Source organism: Natator depressus, chromosome 3, assembly GCF_965152275.1.
Source record: "Natator depressus isolate rNatDep1 chromosome 3, rNatDep2.hap1, whole genome shotgun sequence".
Classification (NCBI taxonomy): domain Eukaryota; kingdom Metazoa; phylum Chordata; order Testudines; family Cheloniidae; genus Natator; species Natator depressus.
The window spans coordinates 58,208,120-58,232,487 of NC_134236.1; the positions used below are offsets into that span (position 1 = coordinate 58,208,120).

Here is a 24,368-nt window from a genome sequence, read left to right on the forward strand (position 1 = left end):
AGGCAACATGATGACAGATGATGTGGAAAAAGCTGAAGTACTCAATGCTTTTTTGCCTTGGTCTTCACAGACAAAGTCAGCTCCCAGGCTGCTGCACTGGGCAACACAGTGTGGGGAGGAGGTGAGCAGCCCTCAGTGGTGAAAGAACAGGTTAAGGACTATTTAGAAAAAGCTGGATGTGCACAAATCCCTGGGTCCAGATCTAATGCATCCAAGGGTTGAGGGAGTTGGCTGATGTGATTGCAGAGCCATTGGCCATTATCTTTGAAAAATCGTGGCGATTCAGGGAGGTCCCGGATGATTGGAAAAAGGCAAATATAGTGCCCATATTTTAAAAAGGGAAGAAAGATAACCCGGGGAACTACAGACTGGTCAGCCTCACTTTAGTCCCTTTCAAAATCATGGAGCAGGTCCTCAAGGAATCCATTTTGAAGCACTTGGAGGAGAGGAAGGTGATCAGGAACAGTCAACATAGATTCACCAAGGGCAAGTCATGCCTGACCAACCTAATTGCCTTCTATGATGAGATAACTGGCTCTGTGGATATGGGGAAAGCAGTGGATGTGATATATCTTGACTTTCACAAAGCTTTTGATACGGTCTCCTACAATATTCTTGCCAGCAAGTTAAAGAAGTATGGATTGAATAAATGGACTACAAGGTGGCTAGAAAGCTGGCTAGATTGTTGGGCTCAACGGGTAGTGATCAACAGCTCGATGTCTAGTTGGCAACCGGTATCAAGCGGAGAGCCCCAGGGGTTGGTCCTGGGGCCAGTTTTGTTCAACATCTTTATTAATGATCTGGATGATTGGATTAATTGTACCCTTAGAAAGTTCTCAGATGACACTAAGCTGGGGAGAGAGGTAGATACGCTGGAAGGTAGGGATACGGTGCAGAGGGACCTAGACAAATTGGAGGATTGGGCATTTAGGAAGGAAGAATCCTATGCACCACTACAGGCTGGGGACCAACTGGCTAAGCAGCAGTTCTGCAGAAAAGGACCTGAGGATTACAGTGGATGAGAAGCTGGGTATGAGTCAGCAGTGTGTGCCCTTGTAGTCATGAAGGCCAATGGCATATTGGACTGCATTAGTAGGAGCATTGCCAGCAGATCAAGGGAAGTGATTATTCCCCTCTATTCAGCACTGGTGAGGCCACACCTGGAGTATTGCATCCAATTTTGGTCCTCTCACTACAGAAGGGATGTGGACAAATTGGAGAGAGTCCAGTGGAGGGCAACAAAAATGATTAGGGGCTGGGACATATGGCTTATGAGGAGAGGCTGAGGGAACTGGGTTTATTTAGTCTGAAGAACAGTGGTGGAGGGGGGATTTGATAGCAGCCTTCAACAACCTGAATGAGGTTGGAGCTAGGGTGTTGTCAGTGGTGGCAGATGACAGAACAAGAAGCAATGGTCTCAAGTTGCAGTCGGGGTGGTCTAGGTTGGATATTAGGAAAAACTTTTTCACTAGGAGCGTGATGAAGCACTGGAATGGGTTCCCAAGGAGGTTTTGGAATCTCCATCCTTAGAGGTTTTTGACAAAGCCCTGGCTGGGATGGTTTAGTTGGTGTTGGTCCTGCTTTGAGCAGGGGTTTGGACTAGATGACCTCCTGAAGTCTCTTCCAACCCTAATATTCTATGATTCTATGATCACAGGTTAGTTACTTTTATCTTTACAACATTCCTCTGAGCAACCGTGGATCTGGGATTTTGCAATGGAGGGGGTAGGTGGGAGTGATCAATATGCAAATACCTAGCATTACATAAATAAGCATTATGCATACTAGTTGTATTTTTATAGTTAATTTCATGGTAGCTAAGGTTTTTCACAAGCAATAGTCTTTAAAACCTTTTGTGAAGTGGTCAGTTGTATTTTTTGTAAATTACTATCTTAGTTTCACTTTTGATTGTTTGGTAACCTTTGATTTTTATCAATGTCCTTTTCTCAAATGAAAAAGACAGCTGGAAACTACATTTCCCTTGCAATCACTTCACCTATCTTGCCTCTTTCCCAGCTTTGTTCTTTTTGATTCCTGTAATTCTCCCGAGTTTCCTCCGATCCTATTTCCTCAAGGTCTTCTGTGCCTCTGGCCTCCTTTTTATTTTTCACTGGTCCTTGTCTCCTTTTGCCCTCCTATGTTTGTTTTTCCTTTTCCCTCTATCTGCATCGACCTGCCTCAACCCTCTTAGTTCTCCTCCTTACCTTTATCCACATCTCCTCTCATCCTGTGTCTTCTTCAGTTATGATAAAGAGGTTATGATGACCCTTACAGGCAACAGTGGATATAGGAAGGCTCTTCAAAGGGAGAGGACAGGACAGAATTTGGCTGCCAGAAAGCCAGTGATATTTAAATTGAGATAAACCGCTGATTTCTAAATAATTAGCTGGGGCTTACTGATACAATCATGGTAGAACAGTGGTCACTTTATTACTACAGGACTCTAATGATTCATTAGTATATTTCAGTACTGAACTGAAATTGATTATAGACTAGTGAAAAAGATCAACGAATGATTATTTATACATTCCAGAGAAGAGCAACTTTAAAGAATCAAATCTTAAATGAACCCCAAAATCAAACATAGAGCTGGAGGGTAATGGGGTGCGTAAAACTATCTGATTAGATCACTAGGGTTTTTTTAGATTTAAATAACTGAAGTCATTTTGCATTACTAAGGTGATTCTTGCAAGCCTGTTATGTAATTAAAGTTATATGAAAATGAGATTGTCCAAAAATGGAACCATAAAAACATAAATTACTCAAAATGGGATATGAGCAGCCTAGCAAGGGAAAAAGTATGGTACACAAAAGAGGTTAACTGACTGAATAGATAAAATTATTTTTAAAAGAATATAAGTATCAAGTTTTATATGTGTTAACCACTTAAATAAGAAAAATGTAAACTAGGAAGAAAAATCAGACTTTATATTGGAAGGTGATGAAAGTATATTACTTTTTTCCATTCAAGAGATCCAAGCGGGTATTTTCAGCATTCCTTCTGAATGATTCTGAAAATTGAAAGTGTAGAGATAGAAGGGAATGGAATGTCAAAAACACTGTAAATAAATCTTTGTTTACTACTTACTGGTAGCTCAAATTAAGATGTTTTAAAATGTCCCTGAACCATTAGGCAGTACAGGGCTTCACTGAGTTACACATTATAGAGATGGCAGGGTGACAGGCTATTGCTGAGTTAACAGGTCTTTGAAAAGGGCAGAGACAACATGTTCTCTATAGTCACCTCTCTTTTCTTCATCTGTTTCTCTCTGTCATAATGTTGAAATATACCTTTTCTTCATAACTCTTGATAATCTGCATTAGTGTGTGGCTCCTGCCATTATAGTTTGCTAATTTATGTCAGCATGCGTAGGTTGTCCTGAATGATTTGAATCTCACCTACCGCTATTCCCTGCCGCAGGTAATAGACTATCGGGAAACTAGACACTGGTAATGAATTAGGCCATTTTATGTGGCCAATGTTTTTAAAAATGACCAGTGATTTTTGGGTGCCTTAATTTTTGGGTACCTACCCTGAGTCACCATGAAAGGTCTTAACCAACCCACCCACTCCAAATCAGGTACCTCAGGGTGGGTACACAAAACCTGAGGCACACAAAATCACTAGTAACTTTTGAAAATCATGCCCTATTTCTGTTGAGTAAACCATTATTTCTGGGTCATGTACTATTTAGTCATAAACAAAATCTTCATCATCATATTTGAAAATTTCTCAAGGATTTTTAGCGATATGCAGTCCTGCCACCAAGCCAGTTAACACCCAGATATATCTGACGCCCACAGGACAGGATATCCTAACCTCTATCCTACAGCGTCACTACACAGTATATCTTTTATTTATTTAGGAAATAAACAACTTCATTAAATATCTCTGAATGTACAGGTAAGTGCAAAAGATCAGAATGGGGCACTAAGCTTATAGCAAAGTTCTGATCTCACTTCTTAAACCTACTTTTGTAACAGTAGCTACATTAGATCATGGAATGTCATTATTATTTGGTTTTCTCAGGTTCCATTATTCCATACTGCATTTTGTTTTCCTACCTTATTGAAACTCCTCTCTTTCCCCTACTTGAGCTGCCAGTGTAGTAACTTAAGGTGAGATCAAAGCAACACACTTCTTCTTAAATTGATACAATTTCTAATCTATGGATTGGCTTTCAAACCTTGCTTTATTTTGATTAATCATTTTTTTATATTCTTATGCTGGCACAAAACTCCTTACTGCTTTTTCTTGCCCTACTCCCCCATCATAAATTTTAAATATTCCATATTAAGTCTCACAGTTGTCAACCCTTTTTCCAACCTTTCCCACAATCTCTGACTCTCCTAAATACCCACTCCCTTCCTTACCAAAAAATACATTGCTTCTCTCCACTTTTCTTTTTTAATCTCTGAGATATCCACTCAGATTTGTTGTAGAGCACTGATACTTTCTCTCCCCCCTTCCTCAAATCTTCCATCCCAGATTTACTGAGGTTGCCTTTGTGCTCGAGCTTGCTAGCACAGATAGCACAGACTTAATCAACTTAGCCTCAGACCTCTGCATCTGGAGCGAGAGGTGGGAGACTTAAGAGAAAGACCATGGACATCCCAGAAGGTAGGCTCAACAAAGATAAAGTTGGAAAAATCAAACTTGTCATCCTATTGCAGTAAGTGCAGCACTGTAAATTAATGTTTAGCCAGCTCCTACGGTATACTGTGATTTCTTAGATTAGCCAGACTTCAAAAAATGGCATTTGGACTGCTATTCTATACCAAGTAAAATGCTGCACGAAAGACTCAACCTCATTTTGTTTTCAAAGTAGCAGTTGTGGACATTTATAAAACTAGCCATAGTGATGATTGAACACCATCTACAATATGAATAAAAATACTTTCTGCAGGAAATGTTTTATTTGATCTTTATCAACTCCAGTCTATGACATATTCTACAATTTCAACATTCTAGACTGCCACATAACATTTGTCTGACTTTGTCTTTTCCCCAATTGCTGATATTCTACAAAGCGTAGTGGAACAATATTTATAGAGTGCTAAGGAGGAAATTCAGGCACACATTAAGGCTCTGAAGCTGCATCAGGATCCTCTAATGTAGACCTCTGTGTCAGTGTGGAGTCTCATTGACTTCAGTGAGACTTTGCATAGGCATAGTCACACTAGAGGATTTCAGTGCAGGATCATGCATTAATTAGGAGCTTTAAATATACCCTCTTGATTGTGTGCCGTAAGTACTCTGGCCTCAACTGTCAATCTTAGATGCTCAGACATGAGCATCACAATATGTATTTAGCCACCTAAATAAAAGTTACCTGATATTCAGAGGTGCTGAGCACCCACAGTATGGCTTCTTTTATTTAGGTGTCTCAATATGAATTGTGGCACCTAACTATGGGTATCAGAGTTTGAAAAAATTGGCCACTGTATCATACCTATGTTCCATGCACTTATGAATAAGGCTGCGAGTTTGTCACAGAAGGCATGAATTCCGTGACTTTCCAGGAACTGCATGACTTCTGTAGTGGCTGGTGTGGCTGGCCCGGGGTGGTGCCTGAGCAGCTCAGGCAGCCCCTGGGCCAGCTGCACCGGCTGCTGGGGCAATCTCAGGCCACCATGTCCCCCGCCCCCAGCAGCTGCAGGAGTTTGGAGGGTGGGGGGGACTCAGGGTTGGGGCATGGGAAGGGGTGAGGGCTCTGGGTGGCACTTACCTCGGCGGGGGCTTCCCAGAAGTGGCAACATTCCTAGGCGGAGGCATGGCCAGGGGGCTCTGCGCGCTCCTTCCTCCTGTAGGCACTGCCGCTGCAGGTCCCATTGGCCGTGGTTCCTGGCCAATGGGAGCTGCAGAGCCGGTGCTTGGGGCTGAGGCAGCGTGCAGAACCCCCCTGGCCATGCCTAAGAACTGAGGGACATGTCGCCACTTCCAGGGAGGCGCGGAGCCAGCTAGGGAGCCTCACAGCCCCGCCTCCATTGCACCAGCAGAGGTCCTGGGCCACCCCTTTTCCCCCGACTACCCGTGGCACCCCCCGGGCTGGCTCCCCGACCACCCGCAGCACACATGGGCTGTCTCCCCACCCAAATGTAGTCAGGAGCATACAGTACAAGTCATGGACAGGTCATGGGCCATGAATTTTTGTTTACTGCCTGGGGCCTGACCACGACTTTTACTAAAAATACCTGTGACCAAAGTTCCCTCTAAGCTGTGCGGCCGCACAGCCACGCTGCAGCCTATTAAGCGCTGCACGGGTGCTCAGGGCTGCAGCGGGGAGAGATGCCTCTCTCCTAGCCCTGGACCTGCCATGATGCCCCTCCCCTGGCCTCTACCCAGCCTGGCCCAGACAGTACTGGGTTTATAATGGCAGCAGACCCACATTCAGCAGGGGCCCGGCCGGCCCAGCCCAGTGCTCCACTACACTTGCACTGCGGCCCAGTGGCCGCAGCACTGGCTCTTCTCCTCTCCGGCCTCTGCCCCGCACTCCTCTAGGCCACCGGACAAGGGCTTCTCTCCACCCCCCTCTCGCCCCGCCCACTCGCTCCTCTTAGCCAGCCAGCTGAGGGCTCCTCTCTCTGCCCCTGCCCTCTGTGACTGGCATGCAGCAGCTGTCGGCTGCCTGCCAGTGATGGGTGAGGGGGTGCGGAAAGGAGCCAACAGCTGCTGCCGTTCCTCTGGGCCGCCGGTGATGGACAGTTGGCCGCTTTGAGCTCACCTGGGGATCCCGAAACCGCAGACTGTTACCGGCAGCCTGGACTGTGGACAGATCTTCCATGGCCGGGGGAGAGGTACTGCGACAGGGAGAGAGAGATGGGGGGAATCCTCTCTCCCCGCCATAGCCCTGGAGCAGCCTGCACCCCAAGCCCCTCATCTCCAGCCCCACCCCAGAGCCCACACCCCCAGCCTGAGCCGTCACCCCCTCCCGCACCCCAACCCTCTACCCCAGCACTGAGCCCCTAATCCTCGGCCACACTCCAAAGCCCGCACCCCCAGCTGGAGTCCTCACCCCCCTGACTCCAACCCTCGGCCCCAGCCCTGAGCCTCCTCCTTCACGCCAAACCCCTCAGCCCCATCCCCGCCACATGAATTTTCTTATGTGCACCAATGTGGAGGTGATGTAACACATAACAAAATTTATTCCACACATGTATGTGAAAAACTAGAAGGAACATTGCTCATGACTAAAACATAGCCTTACTTATGAACAGTAGTGTAAAACTATTTGCACGAAACATAATAAAATATTACTTATATGCTTTAATGGCTGGAAGTAAACTGACAAATAGGTAAGTACAGACTATAGCAGTTCTTGAATAATAAATGTGTCTATTACATACTGGGTTCAATCCTACATTTCCTGCAGGGCCCAAACTATTATTGGACAGTGGTCACTGTTACACAATTAATTTTTATCCATGGGTACCATATAGTAATATGTGGATACCACCAAATTTACCAATACTTAGAATGGGAAATAGGAGTAGTAGAGATAATTTCCACTGTGCTCACTTCAGAGGTGACCATTCTGTACTTTTGCATGCTATATACTGTCTTAACTCTGGTAATAGAAATAATAATAATAAATAATCATGTAGTATGGCTTTATTGTTTGACAGGATAGTGTGCTCTTGATAAAAATTAAAAAGTCAAAAGGACCAAGCAATAAAATCAGCCATAATTTAATTTCTTTAATTTTTGTGTTAATAGGTTTGTCTGGTTCTTTGGTCAGTATTGTATCTATATGAAATACTGAAAAGTACTTGTAATAAACCTTTAATATTTATTACCTGCAGTAAACCTAAATCTGTGCTTTGCAGATAAATACAATTCACTGAAAGGGAATGGATCTGATTCTGCACTGCCTTTCACCTTTCACAGTCACTTACACTTGTTGAAAGTGTGTGCAAAGTGCTGCTAAATCAGAAGGTTAGATTTTATACTCATTTTACATAGGTTTAAATGTCTGCATGAAGTGCAAGACAGTACAGAGGAAGGCCTTTGGCTGTAAAATATTATGAATATGATATTGTTGTGACAGTATAGGTTATAGTCAGTGATCCAAAGTGTCGTGATGTTTAGGTATCTCAATTTTCCACACTTAATTGCACTTTGCTTGAATTTTCCAGGGTTATAAGAGCTAAAAATTAGGAGTGACGATACATTCCCATTTGATCTATGTGTGTTCAGTCCCCAGTTGAGATTCTATGTTTTCCTAAAACTCACCTGCTCAGCTTTCTCTCCTACATTACTTTTCCTTTTGCTCTCTCCTCACTGCAGGAATGCCAGTTTGCAGTTTCACTGCATTTTCATTCCAGCTTTATTCTCTTACTTCCTCTGTATTTCCGTTCATTATTTTCTGATTCTTTCTTCAAGAGTTCATGTGCTCATTCTGTAAAGGATTCTCTTTCTTCTCTCAAGAAATTGTTTTGAGATAGTTTGTATTAAAAATACTATAGGAAAATAAATTGTGTTGTAGTGTATGAACTCACTTTGGAAAGAGAGGGAATATATCTACTAGGAGAATGGGTTGTTTTTGTGGAGGATTGAGGGTGGGTTTTTTGGCTATAATTTGAAATGACAGCAAATCGCAAGTGACAGACAGCTGTGAGTGAGCTCTAGGCTCTTCTGAAGTGATAGCATTTTTATAGCATCCCGAAACATCACATGTTTTATGTCATTTATTTACCTTATTTTGTTAGACTTTTGTAATTTTTATGATTCTGTATGTTGATGTTCATTGTATATTGGTAACTACCAATACAGTGACATGATTGGTATGGGCAGAACTTGATGATGGTTCCCGTGAATTTAGATTTATATGCAGTCAAATCCTTACTCAGGCAAAACTCCCTTTGACTTTGAGTAAGGGCAGAGTAAAATCTGAGTAAGGATTTCAGAATCTAGCAAGCAATGATTTGCAGTTTGTTCAAATGGTTTGTGAAATTTAGGAGTATATCTGATAACTACATCAGTATTTTCTGTTCATCACCTTATGAGAAAGATATGGACAAACTGAAAGGAGTTCAGAGAAGAGCTGCAAAAATGAAAATGAGTCTGATAGATCATAGAATCAGAATATAGGGTTGGAAGGGACCTCAGGAGGTCATCTAGTCCAACCCCCTGCTCAAAGCAGAACCTAATCCCCAACTATATCATCCCAGCCAGGATGTCAAGCCTGACCTTAAAAACCTCCCAGGAAGGAGATTCCACCACCTTCCTAGGTAACCCATTCCAGTGCTTCATCACCCTCCTAGTGAAAAAGGTTTTCCTAATATCCAACCTAAACCTCCCACACTGCAACTTGAGACCATTGCTTCTTGTTCTGTCATCTGCCACCACTGACAACACCCTAGCTCCATCCTCTTTGGAACCCCCATTCAGGTTGTTGAAGGCTACTATCAAATCCCCCGGCCCCCCAGCTCTTCTGCAGACTAAATAAACCCAGTTCCCTCAGCCTCTCCTCAAAAGTCATGTGTCCCAGCCCCCTAATAATTTTTGTTGCCCTCCGCTGGACTCGCTCCAATTTGTCCACATCCCTTCTGCAGTGAGGGGACCAAAACTGGGTGCAATACTCCAGGTGTGGCCTCACCAGTGCTGAATAGAGGGGAATAATCACTTCCCTCGATCTGCTGGCAATGCTCCTACTAAAATACAGCCCAATATGCTGTTCACCTTCTTCACAACAAGGGCACACACTGCTGACTCATATCCAGCTTCTCATCCACTGTAATCCTCAGGTCCTTTTCTGCAGAACTGCTGCTTAGCCAATTGGTCCCCAGCCTGTAGTGGTGCATAGGATTCTTCCTTCCTAAGTACAGGAGTCTGCACTTGTCATTGTTGAACCTCATCAGATTTCTTTTGGCCCAATCCTCCAATTTGTCCAGGTCACTCTGCACCCTATCCCTACCCTCCAACGTATCTACCTCTCTCCCCAGCTTAGTGTCATCTGCGAACTTGCTGAGGGTGCAATTAATCCCATCATCCAGATCATTAATAAAGATCAAGGTTGAACAAAACCAGCCCCAGGACCGACCCCTGGGGCACTCCGCTTGATACCGGCTGCCAGCTAGACATCAAGTGTTAATCACTACCCGTTGAGCCCAACAATCTAGCCAGCTTTCTAGCCACCTTATAGTTCATTTATTCAATCCATACTTCTTTAACTTGCTGGCAAGAATACTGTAGGAGACCGTATCAAAAGCTTTGTGAAAGTCAAGATATATCACATCCACTGCTTTCCCCATATCCACAGAGCTATCATAGAAGCTCATCATAGAAGGCAATTATCTCATCATAGAAGGCAATTAGGTTGGTCAGGCATGACTTGCCCTTGGTGAATCTATGTTGACTGTTCCTGATCACCTTCCTCTCCTCCAAGTGCTTCAAAATGGATTCCTTGAGGACCTGCTCCATGATTTTTCCAGGGACTGAGGTGAGGCTGACTGGCCTGTATTTCCCCGGATCCTCCTCCTTCCCATTTTTAAAGATGGGCACTACATTAGTCTTTTTCTCGTCATCCCGGACCTCGCCTGATCACCATGAGTTTCCATAATGGCCAATGGCTCCGCAATCACATCTGCCAAGTCCTTTAGCACCCTCGGATGCAGTGCATCCGGCCCCATGGACTTGTGCTCATCCAGCTTTTCTAAATAGTCCCGAACCACTTCTTTCTCCATGGAGGGCTGGTCACCTCCTCCCCATACTGTGCTGCCCAGTGCAGTAGTCTGGGAGCCGACCTTGTCTGTGAAGACAGAGGCAAAAAAAGTATTGAGTACCTTAGCTTTTTCCACATCCTCTGTCTCTAGGTTGCCTCCCCCATTCAGTAAGGGGCCCACACTTTTGCTGACCTTCTTCTTGTTGCTAACATACCTGTAGAAACCCTTCTTGTTACTCTTAACATCTCTTGCTAGCTGCAACTCCAATTGTGATTTGGCCTTCCTGATTTCACTCCTGCATGCCTTAGCAATATTCTTATACTCCTCCCTGGTCATTTGTCAGGTTTGGAGCACTGATTTATGAGAAAAGATTAACGAGTTAAATATTTATACTGTCACTTGCCTACAAGTTAATGTTGGGATGTAAATATACAAATATCTGAAAATACCAAGGATGGAAGTATTATTTAGTGTGGTACAAGGCAAGGAAGCTAGGAGGGAGAGAGGATATAGCTAGAAAAGCTGAGATTGAATTAAGATGGGGAGCAGTTAGGGTGAATATCAGGAACAATCTCCTGTCACTGAGATGTATTAGACTGTGATATAGGTTCAAGAAAAGTGATGGAAGCTCTGGGATGGCCAATCATGTTTCTGGGTTTTCCCTCTTTCCAGGGACCCCTCTTATGCTTTTCCAGTTTGATTCCTTCCTCACTCACAGCAACGTGAAGGAAGGCAACCTACATGGCCTATTTGGACATAAAAAAAACAAAGTCAGTGTATAGAATCCCCACTTGGGGAAGGAAAAATAAAGTCCCAACTATAGGGTTTTTCAAATCCTTATTTTCAGGTTTTACTTTAATTCCAGAAACACAAATTCAAACCAAGAACAGTTCAACTCAGATTACTAGACAATAACCACCTGAGTCCTTCCTGCTTTAGTCAGCTGGGAGGAGAGAGGACATACTCTTCTCTGTGATAGCCTCCTTTGTCCCAGTTTCCCATTTCTTTTTATATCTCTACTTAGTTCAGCACTATTGCCAACCTGCACTGGATATGTGACAATTTATGCTGCCAGTTTATAGTGACAAATATGTTTTTGGCCACCATGCCTCTACATCAGTTAATTTTGTGTCCCAGCAACACACTGACTCTGCACACCCAGCCACACAATTCTTCACATCTTTTGTCTCCCAGTACCACATCTGCCTCCTTGCACACCAGCGACAGATCTTCTCCTACAGCTGTGGAGATTTTTCACCCCTGCCCTGCCCTCTCAAGGCCTCTCAGGTCCAGAGGTTCTAGACAGACAGACACATACGAAACCTGGATGGAGCGCTGCACCCAGGGGGGTTCTCTTCCCAGGAGAAAGGAGGGAGGAACCAACTCATTTTTCACAAGGGGGTCAGGTCCAAAAGGAGCAGAGAGAGACATCCTGAGCTTCTGGGCTCTTTCTGCTTCCTCGTTCCTGCTTCCCTGGTGTGAGAATAGTATCAACTGCTCCCTCTCCCCTCTTCAAAAACTTCTGTCAGTCCCTGAAGTGGGATGCAGAGGGAAGAGCTCTGTCTGCCTCCGGCAGCAGCAGGGAACTGGGGAAGGAAGCCAATCAAAGAGTTTTTTTTCCTCTGGGCTGTCCAATATTGCATAAAGGGTGGAGCTTCTTGCATCGTGGTAAGACTGGCTTCAGCAGGGGTCAGAATTGTGTTACTTGCCATAAATTGTCAAAAGTTGGCAATACTGAGTGATAGACAGGAGCCCAGTTACTCCTTACACTTTGTCACAGTCAATTTGGCAGTCTTATAGCCATAACTATATTTAGGTTTGGCAGAATTGTTTTTTTAATTTTTTATAATTTAGATGGATAATATAGATATGTTAAAGGATTTTTATTGTTTTAAATATTCATATTTACACAAAATTCTGAGTTTTAATCCCACCCTCCCCCTAGTTATTATCAATTTGAATGTTAACAGGTGAGAGAAATTATGGAAGGGCTCAGAGAATTGGGGGGTGGGTCACACAATAATTATTTAATGACAGTAAATGTTGAGATTCAAAAAGTTAAAGCTTTATAACTGCTAAAATACAAATTGTCAACATTGCATGGCAAAATATACAAAGTAATTACCCATAAATCAAACTCTAATAGGTTCTCAAGCAGTATTTTTCCTCCTTTGTCTATCTGTACATTTCAATTATTATTGAGGGAAAGACTTTTTTGTCAATTTCTGTGTGTATGGGGAAATTGACATTTAGCAACATTTACTGATTAAAAATAGAATCCTTCCAAGCCTAACTATATTGCTTAGGCCTTCCTCAGGCTTTGTGGAAACATCTGCTGCTTCTTCTTAGTAGCTCATAGAACATTGTGGTTTGACCATTCACTGTGCAAGTAAATTTTTTTGTTTTGTTTTTGTTGTTGTGTGTGTGTGCAGAAACTGTGGATTCAGTCTTATTTGATTTGTCAGGCATAAGATTTATCTCTTCATGACGTGTTCCAGGTTCCCAAAACAAAAAAGGCCTAAGCCCTCTTCATTGGGAAACAGACATTCCTTTGCAGTCAGGATGTTCCCTACTTAAGCCTTAAGCTTAATCCTACTTTTGGTTCCTCAGAACAGGGGTAACCATTTATATTGTTTGTATATCCAAAAAGAAACCTATTGTAGATTGTGCCAAATGTTCTGTCCCCCTTTCACCTAACTGGGACATCTTTATTCCGAGTTTCTGTGCGAATTCTAAACCAGGCTCTCTTGGGATCTGAATAGAGCCCTCAGGACTAGTCAGATCAGAAAACTTCAGAGGAAGATTTCCTGCTTCATTCTTTTCCAGGGTCCAGTGGCTGAGACCCAGTATCCAGGAAGCTCAAAAAGCTGCAGATAATCTCTGTCCAGTGGTCCACTCTACTAGGGCCATGGCCATATCTTGGCTGGATTAGAGAGGCATCATTATATAGGTTTTTCAGTGTTTTCTCCTGGCATTCCCTGCACTGGGCATTACTAGCTAAAATAAGTAGGGGTCTTCAAAATGCAACACTTCACCTCAGAATACTTAGAGCAGGGCTTTTATGAGAAGTTCTACCTTTGAAGGGAAAGAGTTGGAATTTCCAATTTGCCTCTCTCTCCCTTAGGTTCCCTGTTCTAATGCGACTCCGACTTTCTTGTTCTCCATTCCTAGGATGTTTTCTGTTAGGATACTGCTATGCAGAACCCAGCATTTCTTCCATCATAAGATGAGCCACAGTAAGGCAAATTATATTTCAGTTACAAGCTGATTTGCTTTCTGTGGCTCAGTCAAGATGGCAAACTCCGTTCTTGCCAGGCTTTCTAAACCAAGACTTTGACAAGAGTTGCCTCTCTGGTTAGAGAGGTAGATATAAGTCACCAGATGCTTTCACATCAGAAGGAAGTCAAATAGAGAAGCAAATGAGAGAACATTAAAGACTGGACAAATCCTAGGTGTTGATTGGCTGTTATCTTTTCTGTCAGAACAAGTGAGTCACCGAAAGCAAATTATCCTGGAAGTGGGAATATAATTTCCCTTTGTGCAGTATGTCATGTGCTTAATGACAGCCTAGTACAGGAGTTATGCGATCTTTATTTTTCTTACATTGTAATATGTTTTGGAGACGACTAGAATAATCCAACATGGAAAAAGCTTTCTGATAATTTGTTTTGACCATGTGCTTGAGTTTCTCGTAGTATGGCTTTTGCACTCTTTAGAGCATCACAGAAATAAAGGCTTGGAAGTGGTTTTATCTGGATAAATTGAGATGATGCTGGTTGATTCAGGAAATACCCAGGTTGTGTGGCAGGATGGCAATTGTCCACTTGATTGGTTTCTTCCCAACTTTGTCGATTGTTTTTCTGGATTCCTTCTTGTTCCTGATGGCCTGGGTAACTAAAGTGCCTTTTTCATCTAATAATTGAATGATTGTGCATGGGTTTTTTTGGATAGGTTCTTTACAATTACCTGTATTTTTGACATCTTCCAATCAGAATAAACCAATGTGCTCTACATAAAGCTATCTTTGAAGAGCAGTTAGAAGTTACAGCTTATGCCCAATGTGTCAGGCTAATATCCTAGAAGTAGTAGCTGCATGGTTTGCACTGGTTCCCTATTCACTGTCAGATGTGATTCATGGTGTTTAAAGATCTAAAGCAGATGGGTTTGGTCCTAGCTACCTAAGGAGCTGCCTGTCTCCATGTGCACTGCTTCACCAGTTCAGATCAACTTACTGACTCTCACTAACAGTCCTTAGATGTAGCTATCACCATATTTTCATCCGGGAACCCTGACTTTAGAATTTGCTTCTCTAACTTATCTGACAAAATTAGTTAGACTTTCAGGACATAGTATAAAGCTCCTCTGTTCTCTCAGGGTTTTACCTCTGGGAATGGTGAGACAGTTTTGCTGTTTGATTCTGTGGTGAGTGTCTTTATATCTAGTTGACATCAGCCAGATAATTTTGTATTTTTAACATCATTTTGTAAGTATGCAATGAGGCAAACAAGATAGGCATATTTTAAAGAAAAATATATTTTAATGCCTTTTAAGAAGTGTTGTTATTTAGTCATGCATAACTGTTGAATGCTACTGGCTGTGGTTTAGGAAGCAGAGGTACTTTTGGAGGTCTGCATGTGATTTTCACCTACTTTTGGCTAAGAAGAGCTATTACTTTATGTAATGCCTTTAGATGCTGAGAGTCAAACTCTGACCTCATGTACATGAGTGGAAAGCTGAAATAACTCCAATGAAGTTAATGGAGTTATATCAGCTTTATACTGATATAGCTGTGGGCAGATTTGGCCTCATTAGTGTATTCTAATTTGTATAATAATCTTTTATATCATGCTTTTCATCCATAGCTCTCAGAGCACTTTACAAAATATGTTTTACGGATGGGGAAACTGAGGGGAAGTGACTTGTCCAAGCTCTCACTGAAAACCAGTGGCAGAGCTAGATACTGAACCCAGGTCTTCAGAGTCCTAGGCCAGTAGGTCACATTTCTTTTTGCTGACTGGGCATATTCTATTATTATTTGACTACTGTCTAGAAATGGTTGATGTAGAAAGGACATGTACAACCCTGGAGCCTTAAAATTCCACTTGTTCCTCTTCTAAAACAATAAGCGTTTTTTTGTTACAGGAACTCAGTGTTATTAAACAGAGTTCTCCCGGTACTGTTGGTGGAATGTAAGACTCTGTAACTGTACATACAAACATTTATGGAAATAATTTCTTCATCAGAAGCTTGTGTCTGTAGGAGAGAGAGCTTTCTCAAAGACTGGTCCAAGACTTGTGGCATGAACTCAGAACCACCTTCACATTCTGTTCCAAGTACAAGGTTCACTTCTTCTAACTTGCCTTCACCAGTACAAATACACAGCAGTATATACCTATAATTTATTTAAAAACAAAAAAAACTGCTCAATTTATCCTTGGGAAGGGGCAGAGAGAGAGAGAATGAAGCACAACTGACAGATGCTGATTGCACCACTCAGTGCCCTTCTGGAAGGGGCTCAACTACCTGTGATGAAGGTGGTATACGAGCCTCAATAGAATACAGCAGAGGAAGCACTCTCTATCAAACTTTACTGGTTCACCTTCTTGAACAATTGATGTTGGAACTACCACATGCAAATTTCTGCAATTTTTGTGCACATTTATTTTATGCTTTAACAGATTAAACCTAAGTATTTATGGGCTAACAGTAAAATAAGTTTTGAATCTGGCTGGCAAAGATCTGCCTGGTAGATATCAGAAGAGAAAGGAGTTTGGCTGGAAGGCTGGGGGAGAGGAGGCAGGGGTTAAAAGACATGAGGTTTAGAACTGTTTGGGAATTCTTTGATTAAAATTTTGTCAGAAAATGATGATTTGTCAAAACTTTTTGTGAGAAAGTACCAGTTTCTATGAGAGAGCCAGCCTAGGTTCATACAGATGACATGAACATGGGTCTCTCATATTCCTGACCACTAGGCTATTGGCTATTTTGCCCTGGATATGTGTCTCTTTTGGCTTTTTCTGCAAAAGTCTTTGATAAGTCTCAGTTTCTTTCTGATGCAGAATGTGAAAAATTTTGAAGTCACAAAAAGTTTTATGAGACTGGAAAACCATTTCCTGACCAGCTCTAATGGGTTAGATCAAGGGTTGTAGGTCTGACTGGAGTGCAGAGGTGTTCTGGTGGTTCATATGTGTGTGTTTAAATGGGCAGGTAGGTCTAAGAGGAGAAGGGTAGAGAGTTAGGTGGGGGCTGTACACCTGACAGCTTCATCTCCAGTTTATCCTTCTTCCAAGGCTTCAGGTTCCCCTCCAATTCCCTCTGAGTCAGTGAGCTCTGCTAATACCATTAAGGCCTATAGCTTCTCTGGAAAGCCTGTCCCATTAGTCCCTGGATTTACAATTCCTTCCTCTTGATTAAGGGGAACTTTCTTTCATGGGGCTGTCCCATTCAGACAGGTTTCCCCAGTCACCACTCTCTGTTCTGGTCTAGTGCCCATCCCTGGGAGTAGCCTCTCTCCTGACTTGATGCTCCCTTATAATTCTCCTCTCCAGGCTATCTGCCCTCTCTCCTCCTGAGAGTCACCAGCTAGGTTTTATCATGTTAAGATGGTACCTACCTTATTAACACATGACCCCAAAATTAACACCCTTTGATGAATGGGGCAGTCATTACCTCTGAACTACTGTTTCATACTGTCTACGTCCCTGCATTGACTATAGGCTCTTCACATCTTTAAAGTACAGTTTGCAACCATAAGGGCTAGAAACCCAGGGCATGTTTACACAGCGATTAAACACCCGGGCTGGCCCATGTCAGCTGACTAGGGCTGCAGGGCTGAGGTGGGTTAGTGCCTGGGTTCTGAAACCCGCAAAGGGTTAGGTTCCCAGAGGCAGAGCCTGAGTTTCAGCTCAAGCCCGAACATCTACACTGCAGTTTTACAGCCCTGCAGTCCAAGCCCCATGAGCCCAAGTCAGCTGACACAGGCCAGCTGCAGACGTTTAATTGCTGTGTAGACATATCCACAGTGTCTGATTTTATCTTTCTTCCTAAAGTGAATAGTAGGTGGGTATAAAATGCTTTGCTGATGTGTGGTGAAGAATTTCGATTTGGTAGCGTTTTACACCCACTTTATATAGATTTAAATGATGACACAAAGCAATGGAAAATTAGACCCAAGTCCTCGGGTCTGATGAAAATGAACTCAGCACAGGACTCAAGGGAAGGAAGAGCAATAATATCACTTTATGTCTATCAGATCTGTCACTGCTCTGGGGCTGGCAGCAAACTGGTTTAGCCTGTTATGTTAGCTAGGAAACAGCCTGAGCACAGCAGCTCACTCCTCCTCTAAATTGAGCTGCAAGAGGCCAGTCACAGAGTCACACCACTCAAATCCTTAGCTGCCCAGTTAGGCCAGCTTCATGGCCCATTTGCACCTCTGGAGCAGTGGAAAGGGGCTGTAGGAAAGGATGGGATCTGGCCCACAGCCTCTATGTTTTAAAGGTTTTATCAATGAAGGCTTGAGTTCTGGAACACATATCTGCAAGACAGGTTGGATTCTTTGGGTTGTTCCACGGCTGTGGATTTGGAGAATACACAGAACCCTGAGCATAGTTACAGCTGCATATTATAGTGGAGCAGTTGGAAAACCATAGCTAAGGTTGTATTACCATATTTCAGTTCGATATAGCAACAGAATTAATATAGTACGTATAACTGTCACACAGTTTGTTAACGTACTATATACTTTGTAACACTACTTGTTGCCCCAGTAAAATGAAATAATTTTTGATTTAACTTGATTCCAGCAAATGAAGTTTCATAAAGCAGAAAACTGGCCCCAGTCCTGCAATCAGATCCATGTGGGTGGACTCTTGTGTTGGTTGCCCAGCTCCATTGAAGTCAGTCAGGCTTCATGCAGAGGAAAGGGTCTGCTTGGAGGATTAGGGCCTGGACAACTGTCTTCTTGAAGTGGATGGAAGAAGTGGCTCAAAAGAGTGTCAACATTATTTTTCAGTTATGTTGAGACTGACTTAAATAGATGTGCCTCTGTTTATTAGGATCAATCCTCCAAAACAAAATAGAAGGAAGAAAATCACAGTCCAGGGAATGGAGCCCCATAATTAATAACTCATGACCTCCCAGTGTAGATACTCCAAGTTTTCTAACAAAGTTTTAAAGACTTTTCTCCTGCATCCAAGTGATCCTTGACACTTGCACATCTGGTCTAGACAAAACTTGCATTGACTTCAGTGAGAATTTTGCCTGACTGAGGCTTCCAGCATCTGGCTCTAAATTTGGGGTAGAAGTTAAATTTCCTTCTAACGTCATTTTAACTTCCTCCTGCCCATGGGATAGGAAGTAATAATGGAACTTAAAGTAGAATTTAAGAAAGCTTTTTCTCCCTGCTAATATTATCTTGTGGAAAAGTATAATCATAATGCAGAATTCATAGTTTTGTCAGTGAAAATGCTTATTTATGTTGTATATTGTGGTACATATATTGCTTAATACGGATATTTTCAAGTTGGAATTTCATGTTATTTAGTACAGGAATACTGTTCCTACCCATAATGGATCACTTTCAGCACTGCCTGTAAGAGTAAGTGTGAGGCATATCTTTATGTTTGTGAATGAATGCCCATACACATTCCACATGAGGGCAAGCATGGAGTCCTACTGCCCAAAAAGCATGTTTCCACTAAGCCCATAAAGTTTTCTACATGAATCTCTGGGGGAATCATTAACCCACCTCCGCTGAATCCTGTGTGTCACGTTATTTTTGTGACATAGCAGTAAAGCACAGGACGCTTGTGCTATGCTGTAAAAATGCAGTTTTTCCAATTAAATGCATATTAACTTTTTGAAAAAGAGTGTCCCTTATAGTCCTGGCTATTTGGCTCTAATAGCTCCATGTGCAGACATATATGTGCCTGTTGCCTTACACGGGTATATAGAAAAAATTGTCTATACATTTCTAGAATGACCTACTGTAATGCTGCATCAGAACTCACTAAACAGAGAAGAAAGAACTGAAAATATTTTATTAATGATAGGTCAGAATAAAATGATCTATCTTACTTCATTTTCCTGATGCATCACATGGAGGTCCAGAAGCCACATTAGAGCACTGTAATCCTTCATCAGAGTGTGTGTTTGGTTGCCTAACATCTGTGGTTTGTTAAGATAAGTTATTACACAGACCTGCTTTAGTTTAGATTGGTTTGGAACACATCCCAGAATATTCAATCAGGATATAATTCCCGCATGCTGCTAGACTGCTTGCTCCACACACTTCTCAAAAAATGGTTTTCAATAAACAGCTTTCTTATTGAAACTGTTATGTCATCTCATTTTTTTTTATTTCCTTCTTAAAGAAAAGCTTTTGTCATTTTTCCCTTTGGACTGAATATAGCTCAAGGCAAACATAGCATTTAATAGCTAAGTCCTGAAGAGAATCCTAAACAGAGATGTAGTGTAGCTTCTTTGTGAGTATATTGCAGATTTCCTACCTATATAATCTGTGGTGCTTGGTGTGTATGTTATGTCCAAGCTGTAGTGTTGAAAGACTGGTGCGGGGATATGTTATATTGTAACATGTATTGTAACTTCTCACTTTTGTATCCTGTATTTATCTCTGTCTGCTTCTGCTTTAACTACTCCCAATTGTTTAGGTTGAATAATTTTGTCCATAACAAATATTTGCAATAACAAAACAAAAGGAGACTGGGTAAGTTTGTTAGTAAATTCACAGAAAAAAGTTTATTGCATATTTTTGATCTTATAGGTATACTTAAGTTGTATATATATGAAATTGTGAATGATATTGTTGACAGAGTTATCAGCTTCACATTTTAAAATGTTGATATGTGTATGTTTGAGAATTTGATTACAATTTCCATCTTATTCTAGTTATCTACAAAATAATTTGTTTTGCATTTTGATTAAAAGAACTCATATCCTTAACAAAACAACATTAAGAACTTGAAAGTTGCATTTTATTTTGAAATTTGCCAGATTTTGTCTGAAGATATAAGTTAACATGTTAACTAATACTGGATTTAAAGAAACTCCAGTTCTTATCAGCTTTTGCACAACAGCTTTTTAAACCTTTCTGTGAGCTATTGATTTAATAGCTTTTGGCTAATGACCGTATACCAGAGAGCGAGAGAGCGAGACATATATATATTTATTACCAGGTGGCTACTGCCTGGTCGGTTAGCAATCACATTCGAGTTTATATACACATTTTAAAATGTTTCTTCCCAGTTAATCTACCTACATTTTAAACTTATGTTGCATGACCACACGCGTATTCAGTTCCTTCAGTCTATTTCAAAATCAGAATATCCCAGGAGAAGAAAATAAGATATTATAATATCAAGGGCAGGTTTTAAAAATGTCTAGCATTTGTTTTAAAGGAGAATCTGCCATTCCTATTATCTGTTGAAGATTGTTTCTGTTTTTAACACAGTGTATGTTTGCACCACTGCTGGAGTAATTGTGACTTTTGATTAGATTCTTTTTTGAAGTAATTAAAATATTTTAATATCTTCCTTGAAGAGAAAAAAATAGCCTATTTCTGATCTTGTATACAGGCACATTATAGGATAAAAGGAGAGTTTGATATTTTTTTCCTGACAGTTTAGTCAACTGGTGTAGAACTTGCATGCTATTTGTAAGTTCTGATATATTCTTTATGATCTAAAGTGATAACCCATTTTAGGATCCTTTTAACAAATCTGAATTATGCTTACTGTATAAAATGCCTGAAGATTCTTTTTCTTTGTGCTATATGAAATGCCTTTATTGCTGGTATGCAAAGAACTTTTCCTCCGTTCTTGGTATTTTCACAGCCAAAACTCTCTTCCATTGTGCAGTTTTTCCTGAAAAATTATTATTGTTTCTTCAAATCCTTTTTATGTTAAATATTGTGTGGTGTACCTGTACTTTTACACACAGACAATATTTGAAAAATATTTTTCACTTTCTCTTCTGTCATTTCTTTCTTGTTTCACAACTTCATTTATGCTTCTATTCTAGTTGTTATTAAACTTGCATAACTTTTCTTTTTTGCTTCTATAATTGGTTTCCATAATTTCTTTTTCCCCATTTTTCTTGCTATTTCTGATGAAACTGTCTATCTTCCCTATTCTCCCCTTTTCCACGTCAGTCTTCTTTCTTCAAAGGATCGTCTTCTTTTCCTAATTATTGTTTTGTTTTTTTAAATTTGCATTCACTTTACTTTCCCCATTCAGTTCTCATTTTTCTCTTACCATCTTTTCTTAGAGTACCTGCTGGCCCTCATTCCCTATAAAACACTTATGCCTAGAGACTGGCCTTATTGTGTGTGCTGTGGTTTCCCAGTGCTGCTGGAGGAAAAAAATAACCCATATATCTACACAGTTTAATGGTGACCACCAGGGACTGGAAGCTTGGCCTTTTTTTAGATGTAACTGAGAGATCTAGCACATGGTCATTTCTCAATGATGCCGATGTTTGATCTTTTATCTTTATCCAACAAAGAAGATTTTCTGGTTTCTTAAAATACTGTACACAATTTTTCTTTTCATTATTGTATTTAGTTACATATCAGTATATTTCTTTAGGCCTGGAGTTTACAACATTGGTAAGTAGTTGTATTTGGTGTAGTTGAAAGTATTCACAGTACGTAATTAATTCATTTTGAAAAACTGCCTGAGATTTGATGATGTTATGTGGAAAGAAAATATTAAGAAGAAATACTGTAACAATACCTCTTTCTTTAATAGTTCATAGTAGTGATTGGAAGGGAGACGTTAACTGGCTTGAGTTTTACAATCCTGAGTTCAAGTTCATCTCAGGTCACATCACCAGTGAACATTAGTTTGATAATCCCATTGTAATGTTTGTCCGCACTAAAAAATTAACTAAACACCAACCACCTGCATAACCCCTCCACACCATTTTGTCAGACTTTACTCAAAAGAGGCCCAGCACTGAGATAACAGGTTAAGATTGAGATATATTGACAGAATATTGTGGATGGACCTGCCTGCAGTATGCTTGGCCCTAGCTAGTAGAGTGATTCACACTTCTGTGAGCATACTTTGAGCACTGTCATGAGCACAAACTTCATCCAATTAAAAAATACTATGTTTGAACACTTATAAAACAAGGAAATATATTAGAGTTTAGAGGATACTTACACAGATCTTTTTATCTTCAACTAGGTTATGTGGGTATGTAATTTATGTCGAAAGCAACAAGAAATCCTAACAAAGTCTGGAGCATGGTTTTTTGGAAGTGGTCCACAGCCGCCAAGCAGTCAGGATGGAGCACTGAGTGATACAGCTACGGGTGGAAGTTCTGATGCACCTAGAGAAAAGAAAGCAAGGCTTCAGGAGCGTTCCAGATCTCAAACTCCCTTAAGTACAGCAGCTGCCTCATCACAGGAAATCTCTTCTTCCAGTGTGCAGTCTGACAGGAGGAAAGGAGCAGAACTATTACAGCAAGCTATGGGCCTGGAACAAAAGCAAGCTTCATCAAGGTCTAGAAGTGAACCCCCAAGAGAGAGGTAATACTTTCTAGTTCATCTTTACATATCCATAGCATTTGAACTGCTAGTTAAGCAATGTTACACAACAGTGTATTTATAGGAGATTACATCCAGTGGTGAGCTGGACCTGGTTCGCGCCGGTTCACGTGAACCGATTGTTAAATCTTGAAGCAGTTTTAGAACCGGTTGTTAACCCGCTTCCCTGCAGGGGGTGCTGAGGCTTTGATGGGCTCCGGCCGGGAAGTGATGTAATTCCTCCTCCGGCCGCCAGGGGCGCTGCACTGCGGGAGCCATGTGGGCTGCCGCCTGGTCCTAGGCACGAGCCCTGGTGCTGCTGCTGCTCCCCCGACCTCTGGCCCTGGGGCTCCTGCTGCTGCCTGGTGGGTCCCCAGCTGCTCTACGGGGCCTGGGCTGAGTCCTGCTGCTCTCCCCGTGAGTACCCGCCACCCTGCCTGCAGCCAGCCCCTGCTCGCAGCCAGCCCCTGCTGCATGCACCCCCTGCCCTGTCTCCAGCCAGCCCTGCGCCCCCTGCTTGCAGCCAGCCCCTGCTGCACCCCCTGCCCTGTATCCAGCCAACCCCTGTCGTGCACCCCCCCTGCCCTGCCTGCAGCTAGCCCCTGTCTCCAGCCCCTGTCTCCAGCCCCTGCCGCACCCCCTGCCCTGCCCACACCAGCCCCTGCTGCACCTCCTGCCCTGCCTGCAGCCAGCCCCTGTCTCCAGCCAACCCTGCACCCCCTGCCTGCAGCCAGCCTCTGCCGCACCCCGTGCCCTGCCCGCAGCCAGCCCATCTCCAGCCAGCCCTGCACCCCCCTGCCCTGCTTGAAGCCAGCCCCTACCTCCAGTCAGCCCCTGCCCTGTCTCCAGCCAGTTCCACACCCCCTTGCCTCCAGCCAACCCCGCACCCTCCTGTCTCCAGCCAGTTCCGCACCCCCTGCCCTGCCCGCAGCCAGCCCCGCACACTCCTGTCTCCAGCCAGCTCCGCACTCCCTGCCCTGCCCGCAGCCAGCCCTGCACCCCCTGCCTCCAGCTAGCTCTGCCCCACGCCCCTTTATGCAGCTGGCCCCACGTCCACTGGTGCCCTGCAGTTCCCAGGGCAGTAACCCTGCACACCTGCTTCAATGAGGGGGGCAGGGAGCAGCTGGGACCCACACATGTGCACACCCTAGGGTGA

General features: G+C 42.5%; 1 protein-coding gene across 40 annotated transcripts in view; it reads left to right on the forward strand.

The window, feature by feature from the left end:
• RIMS1 (regulating synaptic membrane exocytosis 1) overlaps window positions 1–24,368 on the forward strand; it is a 490,703-nt gene that overhangs the window by 181,020 nt on the left and 285,315 nt on the right. For 37 of the 40 annotated variants that reach the window (XM_074947969.1, XM_074947975.1, XM_074947977.1 and 34 more), the window contains one exon: window positions 22,872–23,215. In XM_074947969.1, coding sequence (XP_074804070.1) covers window positions 22,872–23,215 — 344 coding nt within the window. Of the gene's footprint in view, window positions 1–19,207; window positions 19,262–20,128; window positions 20,148–22,871; window positions 23,216–24,368 lie in introns of those variants that run through there. The other 3 variants (XM_074947980.1, XM_074947955.1, XM_074947956.1) reach the window with 3 other exon arrangements.